Source organism: Athene cunicularia, assembly GCF_003259725.1.
Source record: "Athene cunicularia isolate RWA chromosome 1 unlocalized genomic scaffold, athCun1 chr1_part1, whole genome shotgun sequence".
NCBI lineage: Eukaryota > Metazoa > Chordata > Aves > Strigiformes > Strigidae > Athene > Athene cunicularia.
The window spans coordinates 10109873-10136556 of record NW_020799091.1 but is presented as its reverse complement, the minus strand read 5'-3'; the positions used below and the strand labels follow the sequence as shown (position 1 = coordinate 10136556).

Below are 26684 nucleotides of genomic sequence, written 5' to 3'. Positions count from 1 at the left end.
TGATAAAACCAGAAACTGGAACTGGCTTTGTAGATGGAAGATGAGAGGGTGATTTGTGACACTGATTTGCAGTATGCAAGATACTTGATTTTTAGGTTTCTTTGGAGAGGAGGTTGCTAACAGTGCCAAAATACTTGTATTTGCCCCTTTATGGCCCATAGACTAAGAGAATGATATCTGTGTATATATCAAGAAACAGGAAAAGGGATGGTTGTTAATTAGAATGTACTGGAAAACACAGAACCTGAGTGTAATGTAAATGGTATGATGGCTACTGTCCTGTTTTTTTCTGGGATAGAGCTAATTTTCCTTCTTAGTACCTAGAACAGTGCTCTGGTTTGGATTCAGTATGGGATTTGGTATGAGAAAGATGTTGATAATACACTGATGTGTTTTTAGTTGTTCCTAAGAAATCAAGGACTTTTCAACTTCCTACATCCTGCTAGTGTGCAGATGCACAAGAAGCTGGGAGGGGGCAGAGCCAGAGCAATGGACCCAAATTGGCCAGTGAAATATTCTACATCCTATAACGTCATGCTCGGTATATAGAGGAGGGTTGGTGGGGAAGCTGACGCTCTTGCTCTTCCAGGATTGTGGGTTTGGGATTTTTTTCTTCTCTGGGATCACTAGTGGGGAACAGGCTGGGCATTGGTTAGCGGGTGGTGAGCAATCACACTGTGCATCACTCGTTTGTATAATCTATTATAATTATTTTAATTTTATTTCAATTACCTATGAGTGTCCTTACCTTTACCCCTCCAATCCTCTCTCTCTCCCATCCCCCAGGTGGGGGGGTGTACGAGCTGCTGGGTGGTGTTTGGCTGCCCGCTGGGTTTAAACCATGACATTATCAAGTACTATCTACAACAGCTGCAAGGCTGCTTCTGTGACCATAATGTATTCTCTCTCTAATTTGGTTTATAAAAATTAGACACAGTAATAGGGAAACTCAGTGGAAGTGTTGGTCTTGAGGAATCCTTTTCTTTCTTTAAACAGGTGGTAATAATAATGCGCTTCTCTCAGTCCTTTGCAGGTGCCTGTGGACTTCCTGAGGTGAAGGGACAGAGAAAAGGAGTCTGACTGTATGCAGGGTGGGTGGGTTCTGGCCCACTCAGGTGGGTATTGACTTTCTGCATTATGGCAGAAAGTCAGAAGAGATAACTGTACAAGGTTTTGTGAAATGGCCAGATGTGTTGTAGAAGGAATGCTGAAACTCATTATTGGACTTACCAGTGCCTGTGAACCAGGCTAGAACATGAACTTGTGACTGGTATCTGAGTGCCAGATAGCTTCTTATCTGCTTCCTTTCATGATTTTTATTTTATCTTGTTTGGATTGCACATGTTTTCCATTAGACTTTTTCTAATGATCCTTTTCATTGCACCATAGTTAGCTGTATTTTTCTTTCCTTTTTACCCCCAGCTGTTGTCAGTTTGTCTGATTTCTTTTTTAATTGCATCGTTAGATTTTTCTCCTTCTGTGTATCTCCCCCATGTTGTTTACATTTGTTCTTCCTTTATTCTTCTTCTTATATTTCTCCCCTTTTAACTCTTATCCTTAGAGGAACCAGTTTTACTTTTGGAGACCAGCCCTTTCTTATTGATTGCCAGCTGCTTTTATTGAAACTAATTTGCATTCTCTGCTCTTATTGTGCTAGACAGAGGACTAGTGATTTTGAGTAAAGCTCTTTCCCCAAAGGCTTTGCTCAGAAATTGTCTCTGTATTCCACAAAAAGAGTGGAAAATAAAGAGCAGCATCAGTGCAAAAGCTGCTTCTGCCTAAACCAATGTGTTTGTGTCTTTGTCACGTGAAGAGTAGAAATGTGGCCTGCCCTGCTGCAGGCACAAATGACTTCTCCAGGCTGAAATGAGCTGGTGGGGTGGGAGGAGTGCAGAAGGATGTGGCCTTATATTTCCTTCTGTTGGCATCCCTTAGACTCCAGCAGTAACAAATCCAATCCATTTTGATTGGGACTGTGTATTGCCTTGGTACTTTTGTTTACAAGCGCTTGTGTAGCTGTGATTATTATTATTTTTTTTTTTGGCCATAGGAAGCTCTAAAAAAAATTATTAAGAATAAAGCTATACCAGTGTTAAAGAGCTGAAGAGCTGTGGCTGCATGATGCTAAACTTGGAAAAATGTTGAAACAGAGCAGGTGATGGGAGGGCTTTAATGTTCAAAGTACTATCTGCCTTCAGATTGATTAGGGTCTTTTAATACGGCTCAAGGAGCCTTATTAATTGCTAAATATAAAAACCTTGTGTTTGGGCCATGTTGGTTTTGGGCTTTGTATTGTGCTAGAGGTATGGATAATTGTGATTTGGATGTACCAAACTTTAGAGTGTATACCCATCTCCTCAGACTGGTTTCTGTCTATAAATTGGTCTTACTGCTTTTTCACCCAATGTCAGTTTGGTTTTGTCTGAGAGCTTGGCTTTGCTTGTATATTTGGAAAGGAGTTCTCTGACCATGGTGCAGTGCTTACTATCAGGCCTGGAGAGGAGGTGTGCTTTATAAATCTGTTATTAAAACTCACTGAAGTGCTTTGCCTCTAAAATGTTTGTTCCTAGCATGGCTGCTTACTGGTAGTGAGATGTCAACAGCATCTTACACTTTATCTAGCATCATTGCGTCATGAAAGATCTTGTACTTGACTTGGACACCCAACTAGAAGATTAACAAAAATACGGAATTGTTCAAGTGAAGCTGCAGGATCCAACTTTTAGTTATAAAAGTGCACTCGTGAACATAGCTTAGGTATATGGTTGTCATGATGTAAATAAGATTCAAGATTCTAGAGAGTTTTATTAGACCTTACTGGAGCCAGTATAAAATATGACTCTGAGCCTGCAGCCATGCCACAAAAAGGCTCAGGAAATTCACCTCTAGTTTTTTGTTTTTGTAAACTTAGGTCTGCTAATACACCCACTATGCTGGGTCTCACCTGCTTTGGATGGGAGAGCACACAGTTAAACTTTAGCATAGGTTAGGACAGAAACTGAAGGATAAACATCTGTCTTAAGTGGCTTGAGGGGTTTAGGTGGTGATGCTGAATAGCATCAGAAAAACTGAAGTTTACTGAATTGATAGCTTTAAAGGAGTGGCTTGTATTTATACAGTTATAACCTATGAAGTATGTTTGAAGGTTTGGAGACTTGGAGTTACATGTGGTGAAGGACTTTAGCATGGAGGTAAGGGATGCATGTAAACTTGCCCAAATGTTTGGGTTTGATACCATTATTCAGAAGTCTTGATGCTGGTTCCTGCTGCTGTATTGAGATTATTTCAGTCTGCAGAGCAAGCTTTAGCCAGTTTCCCTCCATTGTTTAAGTCTTTCCTACAGTGGTAAGAGAAATATTTAACAGGATAGGAAACAGTGTCTGTAAAAGTAAGATTTGCTCTGAAATCTGATTGATTGCCTGAACTATTTCTAAGTCTTTTAAGCTGAAGCTGACTTGCTTCGTTCTGTTGATTATGTTAATTGATTGTACAATAATCTGTAACAAACATGCTTTTGCTTTTTTAAAATGACATTACAAATTGGAGAAGAGAAACGGAAATATTTGTATACAATCATTTTATTGTTTTTTTCCATGTCTTCCAGCTATAGCACTGACTTCCTGAGTGGGAGAAAGTGAGACCTTTCTGTCTGGTGTCCAAACAGAATAAAATGCAGAAGCCGATAGTAGAAGTAGGAGGGAGAATCCATCTGACTTTTAAAATCCTTGCCTTTGTTAATAACAGGATGTGTTATTACTATTGAAATGATAATTTTTTTAAAAGAGGTTATTAAATTTAGCGTGTGCTTAAGGGGGAGCAAGGAGAGTTCCAATCACCCAAACAAACCTGTAGGAATAAATCTTTGAAGCAAATTCAGTAACAAGCAGAAATATTCAAATTGGTCTGTATGTCTTAACATTGACCTCCTCCTCAAGTAATTATGGCCCCTGTAACACAGAGAGGGTGTAGCTATACAGTGCCTTGCAGACGGACCTACACTTCTCTGCCCACAGTCTCAAATAATTAGACAGGAGTTGGATCTTCTCTGTAAGCCTTCTAGCTTTGTTATTTCAGTGCTGTGCTCAATTTAAAATGCAGTGCTGAGAGACTGGCCTTTTTTAGCTTAGGCACAGCACCAGTTTAACCAATCACTGCAGCTTTTGAACTGGAGTGGGTTTGCATCTGATCTTCTCTGAACAGGAGTGAGGAAGATTGGGTCTGCCTGTGGTGTATCACCCCGTCATGCCCCATGACTGGTTCTGGTAAATCAAAGCTGTTGACAGCTGGTTTAGCTGGTTTTTCATGTTCCCTTTCTCTGTATGTGTTCATGAGATGCCCAGCTGCCAGTGGGAAGTTAGTCTCAGCTGTCATTTGTGACTGAAAAACTTCAGTATTGTTTTTTTGTTGTGGGTCTTTTTGGTGCATGTATGTGTTGGGGTTTTTTGGGTGGTTTCTTGGAGTGTTGTATTTGTTGGTTGGTTTGGTTCGGTGTTTTTGGAAGAAGGTACCTGTGCGATTGGTACTTCAGTTCTTAATATCTGGATGGTTTTTCTGGCAAAGATTAGTTTTCCAGTGCCTCTCGCAATAGTGAAAAGAACCCACTGGTCCCTAAAGTTTTTCTACTTAATGTACTTCCCTGACCTTTTCAATCACTTTGTGGTTTTGCAAGGATATAAACCTGGATATTTTGCATATCCCATGTTGCTGAACTAAATGACAATTTTTGGATTCTGAGAGGTACGAGCTTTGATGATAAATGCATTTTTTTTTTTCCCTGTATAACTTTATAGTCAGTGCTGGGCATTCCTGAAAGAGAAATGCAGTGTGAAGAGAGGTCTGACAGTTTTGGCCTTAGAAACACAGGAGAGGAAGAATTAAAGGAAAGAGCTGAAGTGTGCAGAGTCTGAAGAATTAATATCAGAAAAAGGATATCATGTAAGGAAAGAGGTGACTGGAGGAAGAAATCTTTCCCATGTTACTAGCAGAGAAGCACAGACAGTATTTGGGAGCCAGATAAGACCCCACAAGCAGCAGAAGCTTATTACACTCCTGAAGCTTTCTGGGCTATGATCAGTGTTCTAAACCAGTTTAAGAAACAGTCAACAAAATGTGTTTTTCAAGGGTTGAAAAGACTTCTAGTTAGTGATTCTTCTTCATCTGCAAGCTTCAGATATATTTGATAATCCCCACATAATGCAATCCAGAATTTTTTTAAGCTTAACCTTAATTAAAAAGAGGGATCATGTCAGGATATTCCAGGTTGCATATTTGTTGAACTGTCTGGATAACTGACTGAAAACTTTGCTATATGGCGTTTATTTACTGCTGTCTTTTGTGCCAAATTTTAGTTGTTGCTAGGTTTTTCTCTTTTTTTTTGTGAAATGAACAAGTATGAGTTTTTCTCTGAATATTTTCATTATGTGAATGTTTTTATTCACTGTGTGAAAATAGTATGATGCTGCATTACTAAAAATTAAGAAAATTTAGGTTGTAGGCATCTATTGTAATGTCATCAGCTTTTTTGCCCCTGTAGGAATTATAGTAGATGCTGAAGCATTGGTTAAGCTTGAGGAGAGACATAGCTGCTTTCCAAAATAAATAGTATTTATGAAAGTTTATTTCAAGTTATCTACGGAGAGTGAACATGAAAGGAGGGAGTATGTAATGTTTTCTTTGGAACATACCTTTGCTAAATATATTTTTAAAGGTTGCTAATCTGTTTCCTGCCTAGGAAACCAAAGAAGTCAAAGAGAGAAGGAGATTATGGACATATCTGTTACTTCAGTGCTGTGGTGTTTCTATGACTTCCATCTCCTACGCAGTTACAAGCTCTGCAGGAAAGGGATATGCGACTTGTATTGAAAACTTTCAGGTTTCCTGTTTCTCTGAGCAAGGTGGTTTCTGGCTGAGCCAGTTAACTTTTACTGCTGGGCCATGTCTACATATTTTCTGTTGCCCTGGAAAATCTGTGTTCTCCACTGTTCCTGACCACCTTGGATAGTTAGTGATCTCTTCCCTCCAGACTCACAATACCAGCAGCGTAGTGGCATCAGCTATGTGCAAGCCCCTTTTAATTCTGCTGTCAGTTGTATTTCTTGCGAATAAAGTGTTGCTGTTACAGATTTCCAGGGAGCCCTGAATATAAACGTATCAATTATGTGTCAACACAACAGCATCTGCCGTTGAAATTGGGTATCATTTATTTGGCATCAGCATAGCAAAGATTTGGCTGACAGCCAGAGTAAAATATTCCAGCAGAAACTGCTGCAACAGGAGCCATCTCTGAAGTAATTCTCTGAAATTCAGGTGCTCTAACATAATCTTTTAATAAATTCTTAAGACGTTAGGGACCTTAAGCAAAAAGCCTTTCAGGTTCCACATTCTTGTCTACTTTTATTTCTTGTCCATTTTTTTGTTGTTGTTGTTATTCCTGCTCTCCAAAGAGATACATATAAGGTTCTGGGATGTATATATCCTGTGATTTAATATCCTTTTTTGGCTATTTCATATTCCAACACTTGTTTACATAAAAATTCCAAATTAATGCAATCGGTGATGGCTTCTTTGGGGAAACTTTGCTTAACTGTGAAAGAGGCGAGGCTTTCAAAATAGAAGAGTAAGAAATTATATCCCTTTTCTCGTAAAAGATATGTGGTTGGTTGTTTGGTTTTTGGTAATTTTTTTTTTTTCTGATTAACTTAGTCTCTCTAATCTTGCTTGCTTTTTCTTAGACTTTATCTAAGTAAATTTTATAATCCCAGAGATGTGAGTGAGTCAAAACAGTGTACTTTAGAAAGTTAGAAAACACCAAGTACGTAAGACACTCCATTTGTCATGGGCATAATTGCCATGGTTCAGTAAATATTTTGGAGTATCTGTGGGAAATAGGAGACTCAGATCACTTTGCTTTTATGGATGACCCTTATCATGCTTGAAGGGGGTAAAGAAGTAACTCTTCTGTATAATGCTATAGCTTGCAATAGTCAGCTGGTTGATTCCTCTATCCTTTTAAAACTGAAACGGGGAAGATCAGAGTTGGAAAGCAGAAAATAGGGCAGAAAGTCTTGGTGTCGTGTAATATATCCAAATGTTTACCTCATGTCTTTTCACTGACTAGGCTCCAAACAGTCCCCATCCCTTCATCAAATTACATTTCATTTTCATTTGTGTGCTAAAGAAACTCCTTTCTAGAAAGGGTTAAGAACAATACAGAGATAAAAGTAGTTGGGAGAAAATATGCATTGGATTTTCAGTGCTGGAAGAAAAGCTTGTAGAATAAAGATGAACTGGGATTTTTTTGAGGTTTTTGGTTTTGTTGTTTTGTTGGTCTTTTGTTTTATTTTTTTCCCTGAGGTTTGAAGTCCTATGAAATTCAGTTTCTCTTGGAGGGAAAAGAACAATGAAAGGGAGGGAGGTCTATCATATTGTCTGCATTTTAAATTGGTTGGTTTCTGTTTGGGTAGAAAAGTAATAGTAAATTTGCATTAACTCTTAACTTCATACTCTCAAAAGAAATCACAAATCTAGAGTGAAGTAATGAAACCTCTTTAGGAAAATCAATGCTACCTTTATCCAAGCTCAATTTATTCAGGAGGTCAGCTTTGTTGCTGCCCTGGCATAGCTTGAATTTAATGATTAACCTCTTAGTGACTGTTCATGTAACTTCCGGCTTTCCATCTGGTATTTTATATAAGCATAAGCCAAGATGATAACAGAATGCTGTAGTAGAGTGGTATGTGCTATTTGGGGAAAAATCTCTTTCCAAATCCTATATGCAGTATGCATCAGCCCCAGTGAAACTGAGAGAAGCCCATTAAGAAATCTGATTAGCTGTCTGCTCTCTAGATGAGTTAAAATCTCTGTCCAGCGTGGTAATCAGTGATGTCTAACTGGTAGCTTATCTGGTAATAGTGCTGTCGCCTTTTATAGAGGCGCCTTCTCTTGCAGTTCTGCCAAGCATGTGTATTCATTTCAGACACATATAACATTGAGCGTTGAAATGATACCCTGTAATAAATTTTAAAATCCTCTTCAGTGCTGAACCTGGCACTGTATTGTTCTGTTGTGTCGCCCTTCCATTCAGCAAATTTCCTTGTGAGATCTAAAAGTGTCATGTAAGCAGCAGCATACAAGAGGAGAGAGAGTGTGCTTTGTGTGAAAGCAGCACTGAAAAGTGCAGCATTAAGTTCAAGGTTCAAAGCAAAGTATTGTCAAGTACTAGACAGTGTGCTTGCTCCAGCGGTAATGATCTCTGTAATTTTCTGCAGGTTAAAAAAGAAAATCCATATAATTTTGGGAAGAAAACATGAAAAAGATCAAAAGTACCTATAGTTAATGTAATACCCTCTAAGGTCCAAATTGTTTTCCTGCTAAAATTGAGAATGTGAGGAAGAACAATTCTAATGCCAGCAGTCTTTGATGTATTTAGCACCATAACATACAGATCTGCTGTCCACTCCATACCCATAGATGCTTATGTCCCTGGAGAGACCTGGCTGAAACCTGTGGAGTGCTGTAGTAGCAACAGAGGCAAGTTGTCAACTGAACTTCTCATCAGGTCTGCCCATGTGCACATAGTCCTGTATCTTTTGAAGGTGTCTTCTTTTGGTAGTTCTTGTTTTCCATCAGTGTTTGTTCATCTTCCATCTTTCCTTTCACTTGAAGGAGGTGAATTTTGACGGTGGCTGTCCTGATGGTTGTTTATTTAAGTGCTGTGCACTTTTTGCTCTTTGGTTCCATTAAGTTACTGTGATCTTAGCCAGTGTATTCTACCTTCTTTTGTATTCCATGCTGAAGTTGCTATTTTGAAATAATACATTAGTAGTGTGTCACTTCTGTCTAGAGGTTTATGAACAATTTTGACCTGTTGCTGGCATGCCTAGTTGATTGAAACTTTAGCCTGACCTCAAGGAAGTTCAGATGATACATATGATACACTACAATAGATAAAGGCTGTGCTGCTCCCTTCCCCTTCTCAAAAATCTGCTTATTGGTTGTAGTTTTGAGTTTCAAGGCTCGGTTAATTTGTGAAAAAAATTTTCTCTGTTGGTCAGAGGGGTGAGCAATGGTGGATGGCCTGTGTCATAGGAGGAGTAAGAAGATCTAGTTATCTTCTGATATCTCTAGCCCTTTGTAGGAAAAAGATGGTTCTCAGGGTCCTGCTGGAGGTGGTTTGTATTGTCCTCACTCGCCTTCAAATGCACAGAATATGCTTGTTGATTCTCTTGGTTTTTGTAGAGCCCATGTTAAAGAGTATGGATGGATTACACTTGCGTTTATAATATTTAGGTTAGTAAGAGGCTCTGTTAAACTACTGCCTAGTTTTCTGTCCAGATATTTGGTTTATTTGACTCTCTGTTGAACCTCCATCCCTTTTCTTAGTCTTCTTTCCTCCTCCCAGTTCAAATTAGTTGCAGTTTTTGTGGAAACTAACATTTTCCTTTACTAGAAAATTAAGAGGGCAAAACGCCCCTGAGGAGTGAAGTGCTATTTTATAGTATCTGCATGCTAAATATTGGGGTTGCCGAATCTACTTCTGGCACCACAGCTCTTGTACTGAGGAACAGCCTGTTTGGAGCAGCATTTGCAAAACCATTTCAGTACATCTCACTATTACCAAACTGCAACCTTATATAAGCCAGTCTCCATCCACTTAACTGCAGGACAACTTCAATGATTAATATTTATATAAAAGCTTTCATGTTGCCACAGTGAAACTGTCTCACTCTCAAAAGAAAAGGTGGCTTTTTCCCTGTTGACTTGGTGTGAAAAATCTTGCAAAGGCTTTCAGCAGTACTGCATCTGAGACAGGCATCAGCAGAAAAACTAGGGTTGTCTTTAATTTGGTATTTCATTTTGTGAAATTGCCTAGTCTGAGAGAAATAAAACATTTACGTGTATATTAACCAATGTTTGCCAGCTCTTGGAATAAAGCCAGTTCTCTCGGGGCCAGACAAATGCTCTGAGTGAATGAGTAATAATCTGCTATTGTCACTCCTAATTTATGGATGGGTAGATAGAGCAGTGTTTGCCATTTTACGTTGTCCTATTCACTCGAAAGACTAAAAATCACGATTAGCTATCAGCTTGGAGTATCTATAGCAGGACTGTTTATAACTGATTTACTCAATATAGCTGTTGCAAAAGTTCAAAACCTCCTCATGTGATAAGAAATAATTGTGGAAGAGGATGAGAAAGCATGAAGGTTACAGATGTTTTGGGACAGTAGTTTGGAACCTGCAGCTAGAGGCTGAAAAGATCTATGACATCTCCTCTTTTTAAATGACATGCAAGGTCCCTGTGCCTCATTTATTTTCTGAGGAAATCTGTACTGTCATCTCTCTCATGTTAATAGAAAGTTAAAAATCCATGGATTCCCAAGATAATGGCTGTATTGAGCTTTTGGTGATAGATAAGTAAGAGGAAGGCATAATACTGAGTACCTTACCATGATGTTCTCCTGTGTCTCTGAGCCTTTTAATTTGCTTTAATTTTTCAGTTAAAGAGTTTTTAAAACTTCGTTTTATGCATTTATGAGAATGCTTTTCTCATGAAGTTAACAGCAATCTTGGCAAGGTTGGGGTGAATAAAAATAGCGAGAAGACTTTTGGTGAGAAAGATGAGTGATATTAATGGGAGTAGTTAAAATCCTACCCCTGTAAAGCCAATGTTAAATACTGCAGAGGCAAACAGTACAGCATCTGTCTGGAGTAGGCATTTGAGGCATTACGAGTCACTCTGGAGATGAAATTGTTCTCAGAATGTCCTGTGAAGTCTTCCATGAGATCTTCTCGGCAGTTGTGGCGAGTGTGCTCCACCACACCTAACTACATAGGTAGGAGATGGATGAGAAGTACAAAGCTCTCTAGTCAGCCATGAAGAGTAAATAAACACAGTGCAGAGGTGAGACTGATAATTGATGTCTGTCTTCTCTGACGGGTTGACTCTTCCATCCACTTCTTTCAGTCTTTATTTCACTTCCAAGCAGCTTTTCTCCCACTCAGTGGTTTCTCTTTCCTTTGGTTTCACTTCCTTTCTTGTGCATTAAGGGGGCTTTCCTGCTCTTTCTGTCTGGGCTTCATTATCTCACTCCCCTACCTGCGCTGCATCGCAATTTTTATTTTTTTGTTTTTCACCCCACTGCATTAAACTTGGTATCTGTGGTCTTTTAAAATGAAATAATGGTAAAAGCAGTTGGTGTTGATGTTGTAGATATCAGGCTGTCTGCAGCTCAGTGTGCACCCATTAATATTCTGCCCATAGCTGTGGCAGACAGACTTAAAAGACGTCTAAGGACACGATTCCTCAGCCCCTCTGAAAGGTCAGACGTAGGACTTAACTTTTGTACTGTGCAGCCTCAGCTGTCACTTGGTGTTCACAGGAACTTTGATAAGATTAAAAACTAATATATCCCTGTTTTGAGAAAAGGTCAAATAATACATGATCCAAACCCTACGTGTGCTGGGTCATGGGCAGGTGCCTTTAAACACCCATTCCCTGCACACCCACCGTTCCCGAACTGTCCGTGGGCCCCAGGACTGACTTGACTTCTACTGTTAAAGGTTCAGGGTACAACTGGAAGTGGTTTGCTTGTTGGATGCCTGTTGTTGCATTGACAAGAGAGATCTACTGAATACATCAGAAAACTTACTATTGGATGTGGCTGATGTGAACAATGAAGCAAAATGAGTTTTTAAGAGCTGGTCAGCTGCATCTTAATAAAAATAGAGGGTGGGGGAGAAACAACTCACCACAAAACGAACCAAAAAAACCCCCCTAAAGACAAAAAAACCCCAAACCTGCAAAGACCAAAAAAACCCCAACCAGCCCACCCAGCAGCTTGGAGCAGTTTCTTGAAATTGCTTTAAAATATGAAACTATTAAGATTAATCTGAATTAATCTATACAGAGTCAGAAAGATACCTGCTTAGATCTCAGCAGCAGCAGGTGCTTGCTGTATTATAAATAGAAAGCAATACAAATTGAGGTGCTTATTAAATTTGCCTTTATGATGCTTTGAAGAATTGCTGTGGAACAGAAAAGAAAAATTACCAGAGGCTCTGGATTAGAAGGGTGACTTAAATAGCTGTGCTGCCAAAGGAAACGGAACATAAACTAGAATAAATGATAGACTTGTTCAAAAAAGGTTATCTAACAGTGATTTGTCTCTAGCATAGGGAGGTTGGCAGAGAGCTTTGGAGGGATGTGATTGAACGGGGGAGGGCTTCATTTTTTTGGTCAGTTTTAATACAGTATTGAATTTTAATACATTTTCCAGGAGATTGCACTGTAATCCTTTTTAGCACTTATGTTTTTCAAGTTTTTCCTTGTTTCTATTTTCCCCTTCCCCCAGCTGACAAAAACTAATTCTGCAGGAAATGTTCATGTTTGGGAAATAGACTCATTCAGAATTTTTGCTGCCTTTTTGGATAATGCTCTGGTGAGGATCCTGTATGTTGTTCAGCATTTTCAAAAATTCTTGAAATGCTGTAGGGCCTCTGCAGAGAGGTGGCTGAGCAGAGCAGCTAACAAATTGTCAGAAAAAACAGATCAGAGCAGCAGGCTCAACTGGCAGAGACCTATTAAAAATGAATCAAAATCTGCAATGTTTTTTTCTTTAATGAGATACTGAAATTGATTTAATTTGGCAGGGAGCATACCAGGAAATTGTAGCGTGGGAAAATAGGTGGTTTGGGGAGCAGTGAATTGCCCTGCGTGAGAGCCGAGATCCTACTTTTTAATGTAGCGAAGCACAAGCATGCGTGCTGGTGGAGAGGAGGTCTGTGGTGGCACAGTGTCCTGTACCGTTCTCATCTCAGTTACTCTCTTGTAAGATGCCTGGCATGCAAACAGTGAAGGTGTCTACGTTAGAAATGGTGACAACATGCACAGGCAGAACAGAGAGTCATTAGCACAGAGTGAAAGGGGAAAGGGAATGCGTGTGGACAGCAGGACTCCTGGACTCCATGCCCAGATCTCCCTGGCACCCTGTATGGGCTTACATGAGCTAAAGTGGCTTGTATGCCATACGAAGCATTTGATTTTGATATTGATATGTTATTGATATTGATATTGTATTGATATTGATGTGGTTTACCTTGACTTTAGCAAGGCCTTTGACACCGTTTCCCACAACATTCTCCTGGTGAAACTGTCTGCTCGAGCCTTGGATGGGCACACGCTTTGCTGAGTAAAAAACTGTCTGGATGGCCGGGCCCAAAGAGTTGTGGTGAACGGAGTTAAATCCAGTTGGCGGCCGGTCACGAGTGGTGTCCCCCAGGGCTCGGTTTTGGGGCCACTCCTGTTTAACATCTTTATTGATGATCTAGACGAGGGGATCGAGTGCACCCTCAGTCAGTTTGCAGATGACACCCAGTTGGGTGGGAGTGTTGATCTGCTCGAGGGCAGGGAGGCTCTGCAGAGAGACCTGGACAGGCTGGAGCCATGGGCTGAGCCCAACTGGGGGAGTTTCAATCAGGCCAAATGCCGGGGGCTGCCCTTGGGCCACAACAACCCCCAGCAGCGCTACAGGCTTGGGGAGGGGTGGCTGGAGAGCTGCCAGTCAGAGAGGGACCTGGGGGGGTGATTGACAGCCGGCTGAACAGGAGCCAGCAGTGTGCCCAGGGGGCCAAGAAGGCCAATGGCATCCTGGCTTGTGTCAGCACTAGCGTGGCCAGCAGGGACAGGGAAGGGATCTGACCCCTGTACTCGGCACTGGTGAGGCCGCCCCTCGATTCCTGTGTTCAGTTTTGGGCCCCTCACTACAAAAAGGACATTGAATGACTCGAGCATGTCCAGAGAAGGGCAACAGAGCTGGTGCAGGGTCTGGAGCACAGGTCGTACGGGGAGCGGCTGAGGGAACTGGGGGTGTTGAGTCTGGAGAAGAGGAGGCTGAGGGGAGACCTCATCGCCCTCTACAGCTCCCTGAAAGGAGGGTGCAGAGAGCTGGGGATGAGCCTCTTTAAGTAATAAGCAATAGGACAAAAGGGAATGGCATCAAGCTGTGCCAGGGAAGGTTTAGACTAGATATTAGGAAGCATTTCTTTCCAGAAGGGGTTGTTGGGCGTTGGAATGGGCTGTCCAGGGAGGTGGTGGAGTCCCCATCCCTGGAGATGTTAAGAGCTGGCTTGACATAGCGCTAAGGGATCTGGTGTAGTTGAGAATGGTCAGTGTGAGGTTAGTCCTGTGTGGACTAGGTGATCTTCTAGGTCTTTTACAACCTAGATGATTCTGTGATATGTTACCTGTGGTTAGGAATTCAGTTGCATCCATATGCTTATGAGTTGCATGAAAAAGATGACTTAGTGCATGAGCGTGGCTGCCCTTGGAAAAGTTTGGATCTGCTCAGCAGGGAATGAAGCTGGTAACTTGCAGTTCAGTTTACTGGAGTTAATACATGATTGTGTATCGTTGCTTTCTCTGAGAGCACTGTGAATATAGTGAATTGCTCTAAAAACAACCCAAGTGGAAAGGGAGGCTGTACAGGAATAAATGAGAAGGGACGGGACAATATGAATACTGTTATGTAGGGGGATGTAATGTTTTGGTCTTGGTAAATGATTTAAACTTGTACTTTATGGTGGTTGAACTATGGGACTGATCGATAGCTGTTTGCCGAACATTGTAGAGGAACTTCTGAGACATTCTTCTCTGACTACCTGGGCTTGCTCGTAATGGACTTTGTTACACACACGGCTCCATAGCATTTGCTTTTGCTTCGAGCTGGTGCAAAGTCCTGGCAGTAGGACTGTAATAGGAGTACATAAATAGCTGGTGCAAAACCCAGTGTTGCAGAACTGATTAGGCAAAACAGGGCTTGTGTTTAGATGGTGGCTTTGCTAGGAAACTCCCTTTGGTTAGACTGTGCAAAACATTTTTTATGTCTCTGTAATTTTATTAAGTCTTAATTAAACCTTCTGCATTTAAATTAGTTTGCATTAATGTCACACTGTCTTATTTTGTGTATACTGACAGAAACTAACAGGGATTTGATCAACCTAATCCAGCTGTATGTAATTTTGTGCCTTCTCCTTAAATAATTGCAAACAGAGTCTATCAATCATGGCAGGAAAGCCCGCTGCTTTATTATAATGTGGGATTGTTTAGTGAAATGTAATAAGACTTCAGGTTTAAGCTGGGGAGTAAACAGAATGAGATTTTAATCAGACCGGTGATAGGAAGAAAAAACTCCCCACCCATCCTGTGTCGCAAGTCTTATCTTTCCGTCCTCCCCAAAAACAGTGTCGTGATTGCATTGTTGTCATGCTGATGTTGAGACATTTCTGTAATTTGAAAGGAATTCGGGAAAGGTGCAGATTTCTGGCTGCTAGAGGAAGATCTCTAGCCTAAACCTGTGGTGCTGTTCCGGTGTAAGGTGGAGCTTTTTATTTCATTCATTGATATCTTGATTACCTGGATCAAATGAGAGCCTGTAGAAGGGAACAGAGGTGGGAATGGAATCTGCCAAATGGCAGCAGCATTGCATAAGCTCTGAAACACCTGCCCTGCTTGGAAATCAAGGGAGTAACACAGGCACCCACTTCATGATTGGATTTGGGTTGATTTCTGTGTGATTTAGTTACTCTCCAGTGTCCTGCAGCCCTCCCCTGGAACGTGTACAAGCAAGGAGAGACAGGCATGGTGCCAACAGTCTTTCCTCAGTGTCCTACTGGAAAACCATCTGTGCCAAGAAAAGCTTGAAAAACCAGAACTTCAGACAAGCCCTGAAGGGGATGAGTTTGAGATCTGAACCCATCATTCAGCATGCTCTGGCATTGCATCCAGCTTGCTTTAAATCTTTGAATGCCTTCAAGTTCCTTCATAAAATAAAATGGTGAGTGTCAGTGTCGGTGCAGTGCTGTCTGTTTTCCCCTGCAGGACTGTCTCAGGACAGTTTCAGGAGTCCAGGTACACATCTGTTTTGCTATCTGCTCTGGCAGATACTGCTTTATCTTGAGCTAGAAGAGGGAGATTTCTCTTCATGCCTCTGAAGAAACAAACTGTTTCACAGATAGTTTGAGTGCAGCATACACTGACTGTCTTGTGGTCAGGAAGTACACGTGCTGTTTCTGGATGTTGCCCTGGTACCTTGGGAGCTGTTCTTTCAGCTTTTTTCTTCTGTTGGTTACTCTCCATTGTTCATTCCTGCCTCCGGTACACACGCGTATGCACGCACCCCTGCTGCCCCAGGCTCATCCATTGTCTTTGTGGTTTTTTGTGGTTTTAGATTTAATAGTCCGTTCTTACTGTGGGTATGGATTTTTTGCCTGCCAAGCTTTAGCCTGGACTGAATTTTCAGTGCCAAAGTTTTAATGACAGTAGAATTACAATGAAAAGCAGTGACAGTCCCTCAGCTCCCCTGTTTGCATTACAAAACTGTAACATCAGGCTTTGGACTTGCTGGTGTTCTGCCTGGTGTGTGTCTCGGGGATCTGTTTCAAGATGCTTATAGTGATGATGTCTCATGGAGGGACTGTGTTGCGAACCCAGCAGTTTGAACGGGAGAAGTAACAATGAGACCACACGCTGGATTGTAGGAAAAGTGTGTTTCCCATCTAGTTCATCATCAGCTCAGAGGATGGGTGCTGCTACCCTCTGGTGACTGTTCATCCTGTGGTGTGAGTTAGCAGCGACAGTCCAGGTCGTGGTGGACTTGTGACACTGACGCAGCTGCACTGGAGAACAGAATTTTCACACCAGATTCCTATTGCTGCACCTCCTTGCAGATGCCATGGTGTTGATCTGGGAAAGCAATACATAAATTTCGACACTGACACCAGTGACTTATTTTTATTTATTTATTTAGCAGTGCTTTTTAGAAACTGAGTGTATTTCCATAAATACACCGGAAAGATAAATGTTTTGTATCCAAAGGAGTCTTGTCAGGAATAGCTGAGAAAATCACTTTTTAAGAAAACAGCTGAGCAAACACGTAATATCAAGTCGTATGCTAGGTGTTGTGGTTTACTGCATTTATGCGCAAGATCATCTGTATAGATGGAGAATGGCAAGCTCTTTTACAGCCTCCCCTAGGAACTGAATTCACGCAGTGACAGAAATTACGTGTTTGTTTTTCTTGTGTTTTCAGTAAACATTAGTTCTGTTTCTTCATTGGACTGCCTGTTGCAAAAGTTGTCTTGATGCTGCTTCTTTATCTACAAAGAAAAATAAGAGTTATTTATCCATCTGTTCATGGAGCAAAAGGACTTGCCTTTTTATTTATTTTTTTTAATTGAATTGCTGCATTCAGGGCAGATAGGGTTGTACTGCAACATGTATGTGCCAAAAATACCATCACCTCATCTCTGTTTAACAGTGCAGAGATCATGGCTTTTTGTTTCTAATTCAGATTACTGGCTATATCTAAGCCCTCAGAATTGTAAAAATCATATTGAAATAGCTTTCTGCTTCGGCAGCCTTGCTCTCTCTGACTTTCTGGCAGCATTCAGTGCTGGCTTTCATTTTCCAAATGCTGTGAGTAGTTTTGAGACTCTCAAAGCTACATTTACAGTAAATGTGATGTTGCAGTAATGATGGGTCAATTCAGATTTAGGTCTGTAATTTGAAAAAAAAGCCACCACCCCTCACTAAAAGATAATGTTAAACTGACTTCAAACAGCATCTTAATAGTTCCATATTGTTATGTGTGTAATTAAAAGCTTTTACCCTTGAAAACAGGGTTGTTTTGATTTGCTAATCATAATTCCTTGCTACAGTCAAATAGACTGAGGTAAATTTTTATTATATAAAGAATTGGCCACATGCGGTAACGTGAAAATCCATTTTTCACAGAGCAAACAATTTTCTCTTAATGCTTTTCTTCGTTTTTAGCACACTCTGAAATCATGACAGATAGTGTCACCAAAACATGAAGATCTCAAATTTAGCATTGCAAGCATTATCTTCAGGTATGCATCAATTCTGCTCTTCAACTTCTGTTTAGAAGTAACAAGCTGGGTGACCCAGAGCATTTGATAGTGCAGAAGCCAATTATTTGTGTGGCTGTTCATGCAGAGTCCTTGCATACTTAGGTTGATCGTGTTTTGTTAGGGGGATGGTTTGTTCAAATTAAAAGTTTCTTTTTTAAGCAGGAGATAATCATTTCCCTTTGTTAGTGGTCACACACCAGTTGTGTTTCAGTACCAAAAGGAACTGTCCTGCAACTGGAATATTTGCTTCACCATGGGGCCAATTTTGTGTTTCTGAAAGTGGGTTGGCTGGGGAGTTTTTGGGGAGAGGGAGGGAGGATGTGACTGGGATTAGTGTTTTGTTAATCCTCTGGGCAGGCTTGCTCTTTAGGGTTCAGCTTTCTTAGTCAAATTGGCAAATCTCTGCTCTATCCATCTTTGTCACCCACACAAGTGATTACACAGAACATTTTGCTCCTGTAGAGCCTGTCAAATAATGAAGATTTTTTTTTTTTTTTAAACTATCATTTTACATTTAGTGTATAAAATGGAGTGTAATAATTATGCTTGAATGTGATGGAAATAGTGCTGGACAATCACTGCTGCAGTTGCATAAAACCTGTTACAATCAGGCTTGCTTTTTTTTTTTTTTTTAAATGTTCCTTCCTCAGAGCCAGCTTTGCAAGGCATTAGGTGCTTAATGCATCTGACACAAACACAGGAGCAGGTTTAGCTTCTGTCTTGGCGTGGGAGTTGGGTGCAAACTGCTCTAAGTGCTCCTGCAAATCTTACCCAGGTAGCAGCCACCCAAAGGGATGAAGGTGTTCTTCAGAGAAGATATAAGGATTGTTATTTTTATCTCTTTACACTTGCCAAAACTGAAAGACAAGGGAAAAAACAAGGGACAGAGTTGAACCTGGGTGGATGAAGAGGCTCCGTGCAAAATTGAGGTCTCTGAGGACTCCATCTAGAGCTCCGTGCACAAGTATTCCTGTTTGAAAATCTGTCCCAAGCTCCTACTGAAATAGTTTCTTAAAATTCCCTTTTAGCTGCATTTCTAAGCTGGCCAAATCACCTTAGAAATTGGTGACCTTCCTGATGCTACTCTAGAATGACCAGACTTTAGAGCTGCAGGAAGGAAAATTCCTCATCCAAAATGTGGTATTTCACCTCAAGGTAAAATCAGTTATGGAGTAATGATAGAAAAAATAGCCTGAGACAAGTCTTGTCCTTTATTAAATAGTACCTAGGGTTTGTGTAACAGTATTACATGCAGTTCAATAATTTATTAAAAAAGCCCAGAACATTTTCATGGTTTCAAAGGTAATAACATGTATGTGTTGATTAGACCCAACTTTAGTTAAGGGTACAAGTAAGAATGATATTACTTCAGCCATTGTGTTGGTCCTGGTTCCCTGCGCTGGCTGGGGCAGCACGTCAAGTTTCCTTCTGCTCTGTCAGGAGCTGCCGTCTCCTTGGGGTCACCACCAGCTTGGCCGCGGTGAAGCCAAAACTGTGTGAGGTAAGGGAGGGTTAAAGCCTCTTGTCTAGGAGATCCTGCGCAGCCGCTCCTGGCAGCCCAGAGCTGCTCTGTCCATCCTGCTGGGACCACGGCCTGGGGCTTCGGCAGCACTGCAAGGAGCAAAACATTTCCACTGCTGGGAAGGGTGGTCTTTATCACGAGGCTGGGGTGTGCTCCTGTTTTAGTGACTGCTCGGTGCTTCCCTGCTGACCAGGCTTCCTCTTGCCCCTTGGGTCCCCACCACAGCCTCTTTCCATACTCAATTCTTCTTCCAGCCTCCTTACAGCAGCTCCAGCTGCAGTGCCCTAAAGCAATCATCCCAGTAGCAAAAACAAGTAACAAGATGATAAATTTGTTGGGTTTAGTTCTTGACTCTGCTGGTGTGCTCTGGTGATTGGGAACGACTGGTTTGGGGGCTTTTTAATGCTCAAATAACCTTAAGAGTATTGTCTGCTTAGGTGTCCTGTGTTCTTTTTCCCTACTGCTGGTAGGCAGTTTGAATACAGTGTGTCCTGGTTGTCTGCTGGTTTGTTTGGTTTTATTTTTAATGCATCCGTAACATCCATTGCCCTAGGGGAAAATTTAAATGATAAAAATTAATTCTTGTCAGATTGGTTGTTTGAATTTCAAGATGTTTTGCTGTTCCAGAAATGTTACAGTGCTCAGTAGCAGGATCATGAGGCCAGGTTAATCCAAATTGGTTTACAAACACTTGTAATTTTGGATTTAGAGAAAAATTATTCAGCTTAACATGGCTAATACATTCATGCTGTAAGGTTGGTGATAATAACTTCTTTAGACGTCTAGACATGTGATTATACTAAGTACAGATAAACAAAATCTTTTGTGCATGTGTTGCATGTAGAAGGAGATGCAGAACTGCAGTACTCTGCAAGTGCTGGTGTAGCTGGAGTCAACGTTGCTGTTCCTGGCTTGCAGGAATAGCCGTGTGTGGTGTGAGGAGCTTTTAATTGCAAATTACTAATGGTCAGAGTTAATTTTATAAAAAAAAGGAGACAGTGGATTGCCATAAATTCTGGTTGGATTGTTGTGATACGTTTTGAAGGATAGCAGTCCCCACAAGTTTCATTTAAAGCTGTCTGGTACAAAATTATCCCGGTTTAACAACAGTTGTCTTGCTTTAGGATGTTGGCAAATGCTTCAGCGCTGGTATGAGCAACTTCAGCAAGTCCACTGATTTATGCTTTTAGGTTTTGAGGTTAGCTCTGCAAAAACAGTCAGAGTAACTTAACCCAGAAGGTAGAATGAAGAGCACTTTTATATATAAAAAGCAATTTGGATGATGGGCAAGGAAGAATGTAATTGCTCTAGATGTCAAGCCAAGGTACTAAATTTGCAAGTTTTTGTTATGTTGAAGAATGACATCTTTAGGTTTGTCTTCAGTAGCTTGAACTTTTAAATGTTTTGTTCTGCTCAAAACCTTAGCTTTTCAGTGTCAAGTTAGAGCCCTGCAGTGTTAGAGAGAAGAGTTAGACTTAGAAATGGATGTTTCAAACCAATATATGAAGCCAACAGTCATTTTCTTGACTAGGCAATTGAGATTGTTCTTTCTAGCCAGCACATTCCTGCTTTAGGGGAGACTTTGTTATAGTGAACTTAAATAATCTCACCCCATGCAATTTTATTGTCAAATTTTAAATTGCATAATTCATAAGAGAGGTGGAGTTACAGTCTGGCTAGTGTCACACTGTTGTGGACTGCAGATGTTCCACTTTTGCTAGTGTCTTAATTCCTTTTATTGCTATTCCTACAGATGTCCCAGTTGAGAAAGTTGGGGACTTTCCAGTAAAAACAGTAGTGATCATGACCAGCCTTGGCAGATGCTTGGGCCAGGTTGAGCAGTTAACAGAAAGGAGAAGCAGCCTTAGGAGGATGCATACAGTCTGTAGCAGTGAGCACTCTCCTGTTCAGAGGAGACTAGGAATGGAAAGGACACTCTCAGCTTCTGTTTCAGGAGAAAAGGTGAGTTTCCACTTCTTCTGCAGAGTGAGGTTAGCTGGTAATGAAGGTTAGAGTCTGCACAAGATTGAAGTATGTGTGGGACATGACTTTCTCATTGACATCTGACAGCAACTTGCTCTAAGATGTTTTAAATGGGCAGTGCCAACTAGGCTGTTAATTACACCCATCCCAATTCTATATTATTTCCTTCCTCTTTTCTCCTGAGTTCAGCCTTCCAGTGCACAAGCAGGGTGATTACTGGCCGAAGGAGGACGTAGCTCAGTAATGTGGGATAATTTGTTCTCACAGGCTGTGTATGCCACAGGGAATGAGACCCTAATGTTGTAATCCAGACCCTGGCACTGACTTGCTGTACTTCATGTATCTGTTTTTTCCTTTCAGTAATTGCCAGCAGTCACCTGCCTTCCCGTGAAGTCCACGGGTGGCCAGTAAGAGGCTTGGCAGCAGAACGAGATAGCAGTGGCACTCTTACTCCATTTGCACAACATGGGCCATAGAATTTCGTCTTCTGCAACTGAGCACTAGTTTTTAAGTGCTGTTTCAAACCAGCATGAACATAGCAACATGTACAACACCCTGGACCTTTCCTGTGGGGGAGTGTTGTCTCTTGCAGCAACTGTCTAATACTGGCAGGCGTGTCCAGGCTCCTCACCGCAGCAGGAGCCTGGCAGCAACTTGCAGAGCTTCACTGCTTCCATTTTTATGGTTCAGTTAAGACAAACCCTAAGGCTCATTTCTCTGAAAACTGTGGGCCAGTTTCTCTGCAAGGCCATCTCTGCCAGTAACAATGCCAAATAACCCAATCTATTGGAAATGTTTTTGGAGATTGATGCCAGATTCCCAAACTGGAGAGCATCAGCTTGCAATTCAAGTGGTGCTGACATTTGCGGGAAGGCTTTCTGTACTAAGCCATCAGATGTTAGCTAGCTAGTGTATGTAATTAACTTGGTATAATTTTGCTTCAGAATGAAATATTCATTCAAAAGAGACTTAAAAAAACATCCTGATGTTTTTAATGTCTGAGTAGCAAGTGATGCTGTGTAGAGCAAGGCATACATTTATTGTTGGAGAGACTGGTTTCATGGCAACTCCTGTTTGTTACTATGGTACACAGAAAGTCCCAAAGGCTTTTACTGTCCATCACTTCTTGGGTCTTGTGAGTAATCTGGATACAAAACCCACTGATGTATATTAACAGTGGAGACAGAAAACAGTATGAAAATAGTGTAGCCTGAAGTGCTCCATTTGTCTAATTATCTCAAAGGGCAAATGTAAAACTTAATTTTGCGTCGTAGTTTTTCTAGAGTTTGGTAGTAAAGCTTGTGAGCAGAGCAGGAGGAGAGGGAACAGAAATGGAAGGGGTAAAACTAAGATTTCTTTTGCCCCAGAGGCAGTTCAGGAGTTAGAGAAGTGATAAACCACAAAACCAAACCAGAAGCCCATAGCTTGCAGACAGAATACCAAAGACTCTGTCCTGAATCGATGAGTTGAGGATTTTCTGAGAAGAAACAGTTATGAAAATTTAGAAACAAAGTAGGGTATTGTGTGTAGTTGCTTCATCCAATTCCTATTTACCTCCCCATTATGGAGTTCACTGACCACTTCTGTTCTCTCTAAATGTGCTGCTACGTATTTTGATTCTCATGCTGCAGCTTGCGGAAGGGATGGGTTCTTTCTCAGACAAACTTCATTGTTTCCTCTTTTGAAAATCATCCCAGGCACCAAAATTGCCCTTTTGTGCTTTATCAAAACTGAAATGAAGTGTTTGCTTCAGAGGGCAGGTTGAATTTGCAAAATTTATGATCAGAAGGAACAACTACTTGAAAGATGTGTGTGCATGGGATGCAGAATCAGTGAATGCAGCTGAACCCTGAGATACTGTCATGCTTTTTTTTTTTTTTTTTGTTAGATTATATCTAGGAAGGACCATGTAAAGACAGAAATACTGACACATTGATTTGCTATTAGTTTCCCAGTACCACATGGTTGCTCTATTCACTTCTGTAAATTCAAATTAGTAGAGTTATTCCACATTTTACCTTAATTGATGCAATATCTCACCAACCTAATTAGCTAGATGAGAATCAGAACAGGCAGGCTGCTGCTGTTATGAGAAAGGAGGAACACTCCGTTGTAGTTGCACATAACCTGTAGCTGATGATTCTTGTTTTGTACATGAGCATTTTAGTTTGGTTTTGCTTCTGTGGTGAGGCTGGCAAATAAGGTTGAGGGCTAACTCTAAGAGAAAGCATCACACTTTCAGTGAAAACCTCTTCTTTTTTTTTTTTTTTTAAAAAAAAGCGGTCATAAGACAACTTGTAGCATTGACCAGAGATGACAGAAACATCAAGAGAAAATCATGTCTGTGATGAACTGAGTGAGATTTGCAGCTTTGCTTGTTGACACATGCTCCTCACCTACAGCAGCAAGCTAAAATCACCTTTATATTTTGATATAAAGAGGAGAGAGAAAAGAGGCTGTTGCATTAACCCACTACTTTCTACAATACATTTTATTCTGAGGATGTCAGAGTGATGGAAAAGCATCAGTTCATAGTTTACTTTCAATTCAACTCAGTATTTGACATCAGTAATTGTTACCCTCCATATCTGTGTTGAGATGCATCTGGCCTGTATCCAGATATTGTGCTGTTGCAGAAATGGGGGTTGTGGCGAAGAGGAATGTAGCCAAACAGGTGGCATCCTCCCTCTGCCTCACAGTCAGTGAATTACACAGCTGTAGACAGCTTAGAGGCAAAAAAAAAAACATTAGGGTATGGAAATATTAAGTACCTACTAATTCTCTTTATTTCAGAGAGGCTTTCATGTCATGCAGTGGCTTTGTTAATCTCACTTTATAGATACTTCTGCTTTTAAAAATTGGTCTAGTAGATGCTTCAGAGCACCTACCTTATTAATGACTGCTTGTCTACACCAGTGATTTGTAAGCAGGCTGGTTATCACTTGGGATCTTTTTCTTATAAAAATGACAGCTGTAGTAAGAGTAAGAGCACTAAGTCATGTTATGATTTAGACTTTGTTCTATGGCAGCAGGACCAGAAGGATAAGTTAAGCAGCTCTTTGCCCACATTTCTTCCTGTTAGAATACCCTTTATTCCAGTACCTGGTGTGGATGATAAACACCTAATGCTTTTCCTTACGGCAGGGTGTGTGCTTGCCCTTCCTTGTTCTCCAGGTTTGTGGGGAGCTGCAGACCTTTAGCAGGGAGCCTGCTGCTGTTACAAGCAGGGGCAGCTGGTACTCTGATGCAAGATTAATTCATATTATTTTCATTAAGTCTTTGGCTGTGTTATCTTCTTTGCCTTGGAGGATAAAACGTATGGTGCTGGGCTTTGTTTCTGGCTTAACAGAGTGCAAGTTGGGTGCTCTTGGACAAATAAACGCACCATGATGAACTGTTATAGTTTTTATGGGGAAAGTGTTACTGATGAGCTGAGCAAGTGCGCTGCGATTCTGTTTCCTTAAAAGAAACTTCATAGATAGTGGTGCCAGTTAAATAAAAGATTTACCAAGTGGAGCTGCAAATAGTTTTAATAACTGGAATATGTGTAGCTCCTGCTCAGAAGAATTGTTTTTTTCCTTCTCTTTCAGTTTCTTGCACAGCCAGCCACTTGAAAGTGAAGGAATTCTTCAACCCCTTCTTTCAGAAGACCTTGGAGTATTTTCTGCTGTTCAACTCCTTTCCTTCCCCATTTCTGTGAACAAGATCCTGAGAGAAGGATGAGGCAGCTAAGAGGAAAACCCAAAAAAGAGACCTCCAAAGATAAAAAGGAGAGAAAACAGGCAATGCAAGAGGCCCGGCAACAAATCACCACGGTGGTGCTTCCCACGCTGGCTGTTGTAGTACTGCTGATTGTTGTATTTGTTTACGTAGCGACTCGTCCAAATACAACTCAATGATGCAGCTTTGCAGACTTCATAGCTTTGAGGTATTAATAATTTTATCAAGAGCCGAAAGGAACTCTCTGCTACCCCTTTACTACTCTACAAAGGAACTTGCTGGTATTTTTAGTCTTTCTCTTTGTTAGGGTCCCGCAGATTCTATTTAGGAATGTAACATAAAACGTATCAGTGAATGTGCCAGTACGTTTTATGGTGCAGTTCATGTGCCTTTCAGACTTTTAAAATGGTGTTTTTCTTAAATCTGTTTGAAGCTCTATATTGTAAAAGGAAATAGTGTTCTGCTATAAATTTGTAAAAAATCAGCTTCCAGCTTTTATCACTGTTACGGATAATGCTGCTCCCATGAGCTCTTGTATGTCTATTTCAGAACTTCCAAAGAAGTACATTTCTTCTTTGTACTTAATGTCATATGAAGTGCTTTGATTCAGAAAGGATATATTTATTTTTTGCATAAAAGAGAGAAGTCTTACTTGGAATCTTCAAATTATTTTGCAAAAAATGTGACTTATTGTGAAAGCCTACACTGTATAATAATTTTTTCATTAATCAGTATATAGTTCACTCAGAAAGAATTTCTTTTTGCTATGAGATGCCAACATGCAAAGTGAATACTTCAGGATCTGCCAGAAGGAATCTTCCAGAACTTGGAAAGGGAGATTTTACCAGTTTATGGTGAAGTAACTAATAACAAACTACATAAACACAGATAGTTGTTTATCTGAATGTTAAATATTTAAATCTGTATAAGTGGCAATAAAAAGATGATTTTGGATACAGTCTTTGGGTTTTGGGTTTGTTTGTTTTTGTTTTTTTTTTTAAGGAAAGAAAAGTAACATTAGTTCTCTGATCTACTTGCTGAAGTGAGATGCTGTCCTGTGACATGCCCCTCTTCCCCTCACTTAAAGGAAGATGTGAGCACAACTCAGGCAGTTTTATTCTAGGAAATGAAGCTATAAATTCAGATCAAAATGCTTCAATAATCCTGTGTTCTTTTACAGCCATTTCTCATCCAAATATTTTAAGGTACTCAGTAAGCATTAACCTTCAGAGGACTTTAGGGAGGGAATTTTAGAACTCTTGACTGCTGCTTAAATACGGACCAAGCAGGGAAGAATGTGATGCTGCAGTGCACTGAGGCGTAGCAGGAGATATTTCTGTGCCAAAAGTCAAAGACCCCTGCAGTCTTTAATTCACATGCTGTCTTTTGACACAGAGATAGTCCCAGTGAAGTCACAGGATCTGAATGGTTGGGTTGGAAGGGACCTTAAAGATCATCTAGTTCTAACCCCCCTGCCATGGTGAAATTCTGGGGTTTCAACCCCAAGCCCCAAATTAAGGTTGACATATGGG

At 40.7% G+C, this 26684-nt stretch overlaps 1 protein-coding gene across 2 annotated transcripts; it reads left to right on the top strand.

Moving 5' to 3' along the window:
- The first annotated feature begins 1016 nt into the window (after positions 1–1016).
- On the top strand, positions 1017–26100 carry SMCO4 (single-pass membrane protein with coiled-coil domains 4). 2 transcript variants are annotated; one of them, XM_026855432.1, is made up of 2 exons: positions 1017–1115; positions 25023–26100. In XM_026855432.1, the coding sequence occupies exon 2, from the start codon at positions 25152–25154 to the stop codon at positions 25329–25331; it is 180 nt and encodes a 59-aa protein (XP_026711233.1). In that variant the 5' UTR covers positions 1017–1115; positions 25023–25151; the 3' UTR covers positions 25332–26100. The 2 variants fall into 2 exon arrangements, with proteins under 2 accessions (XP_026711233.1, XP_026711241.1); XM_026855440.1 differs by having other exon boundaries at positions 1073–1095.
- The last annotated feature ends 584 nt before the right edge of the window (positions 26101–26684 follow it).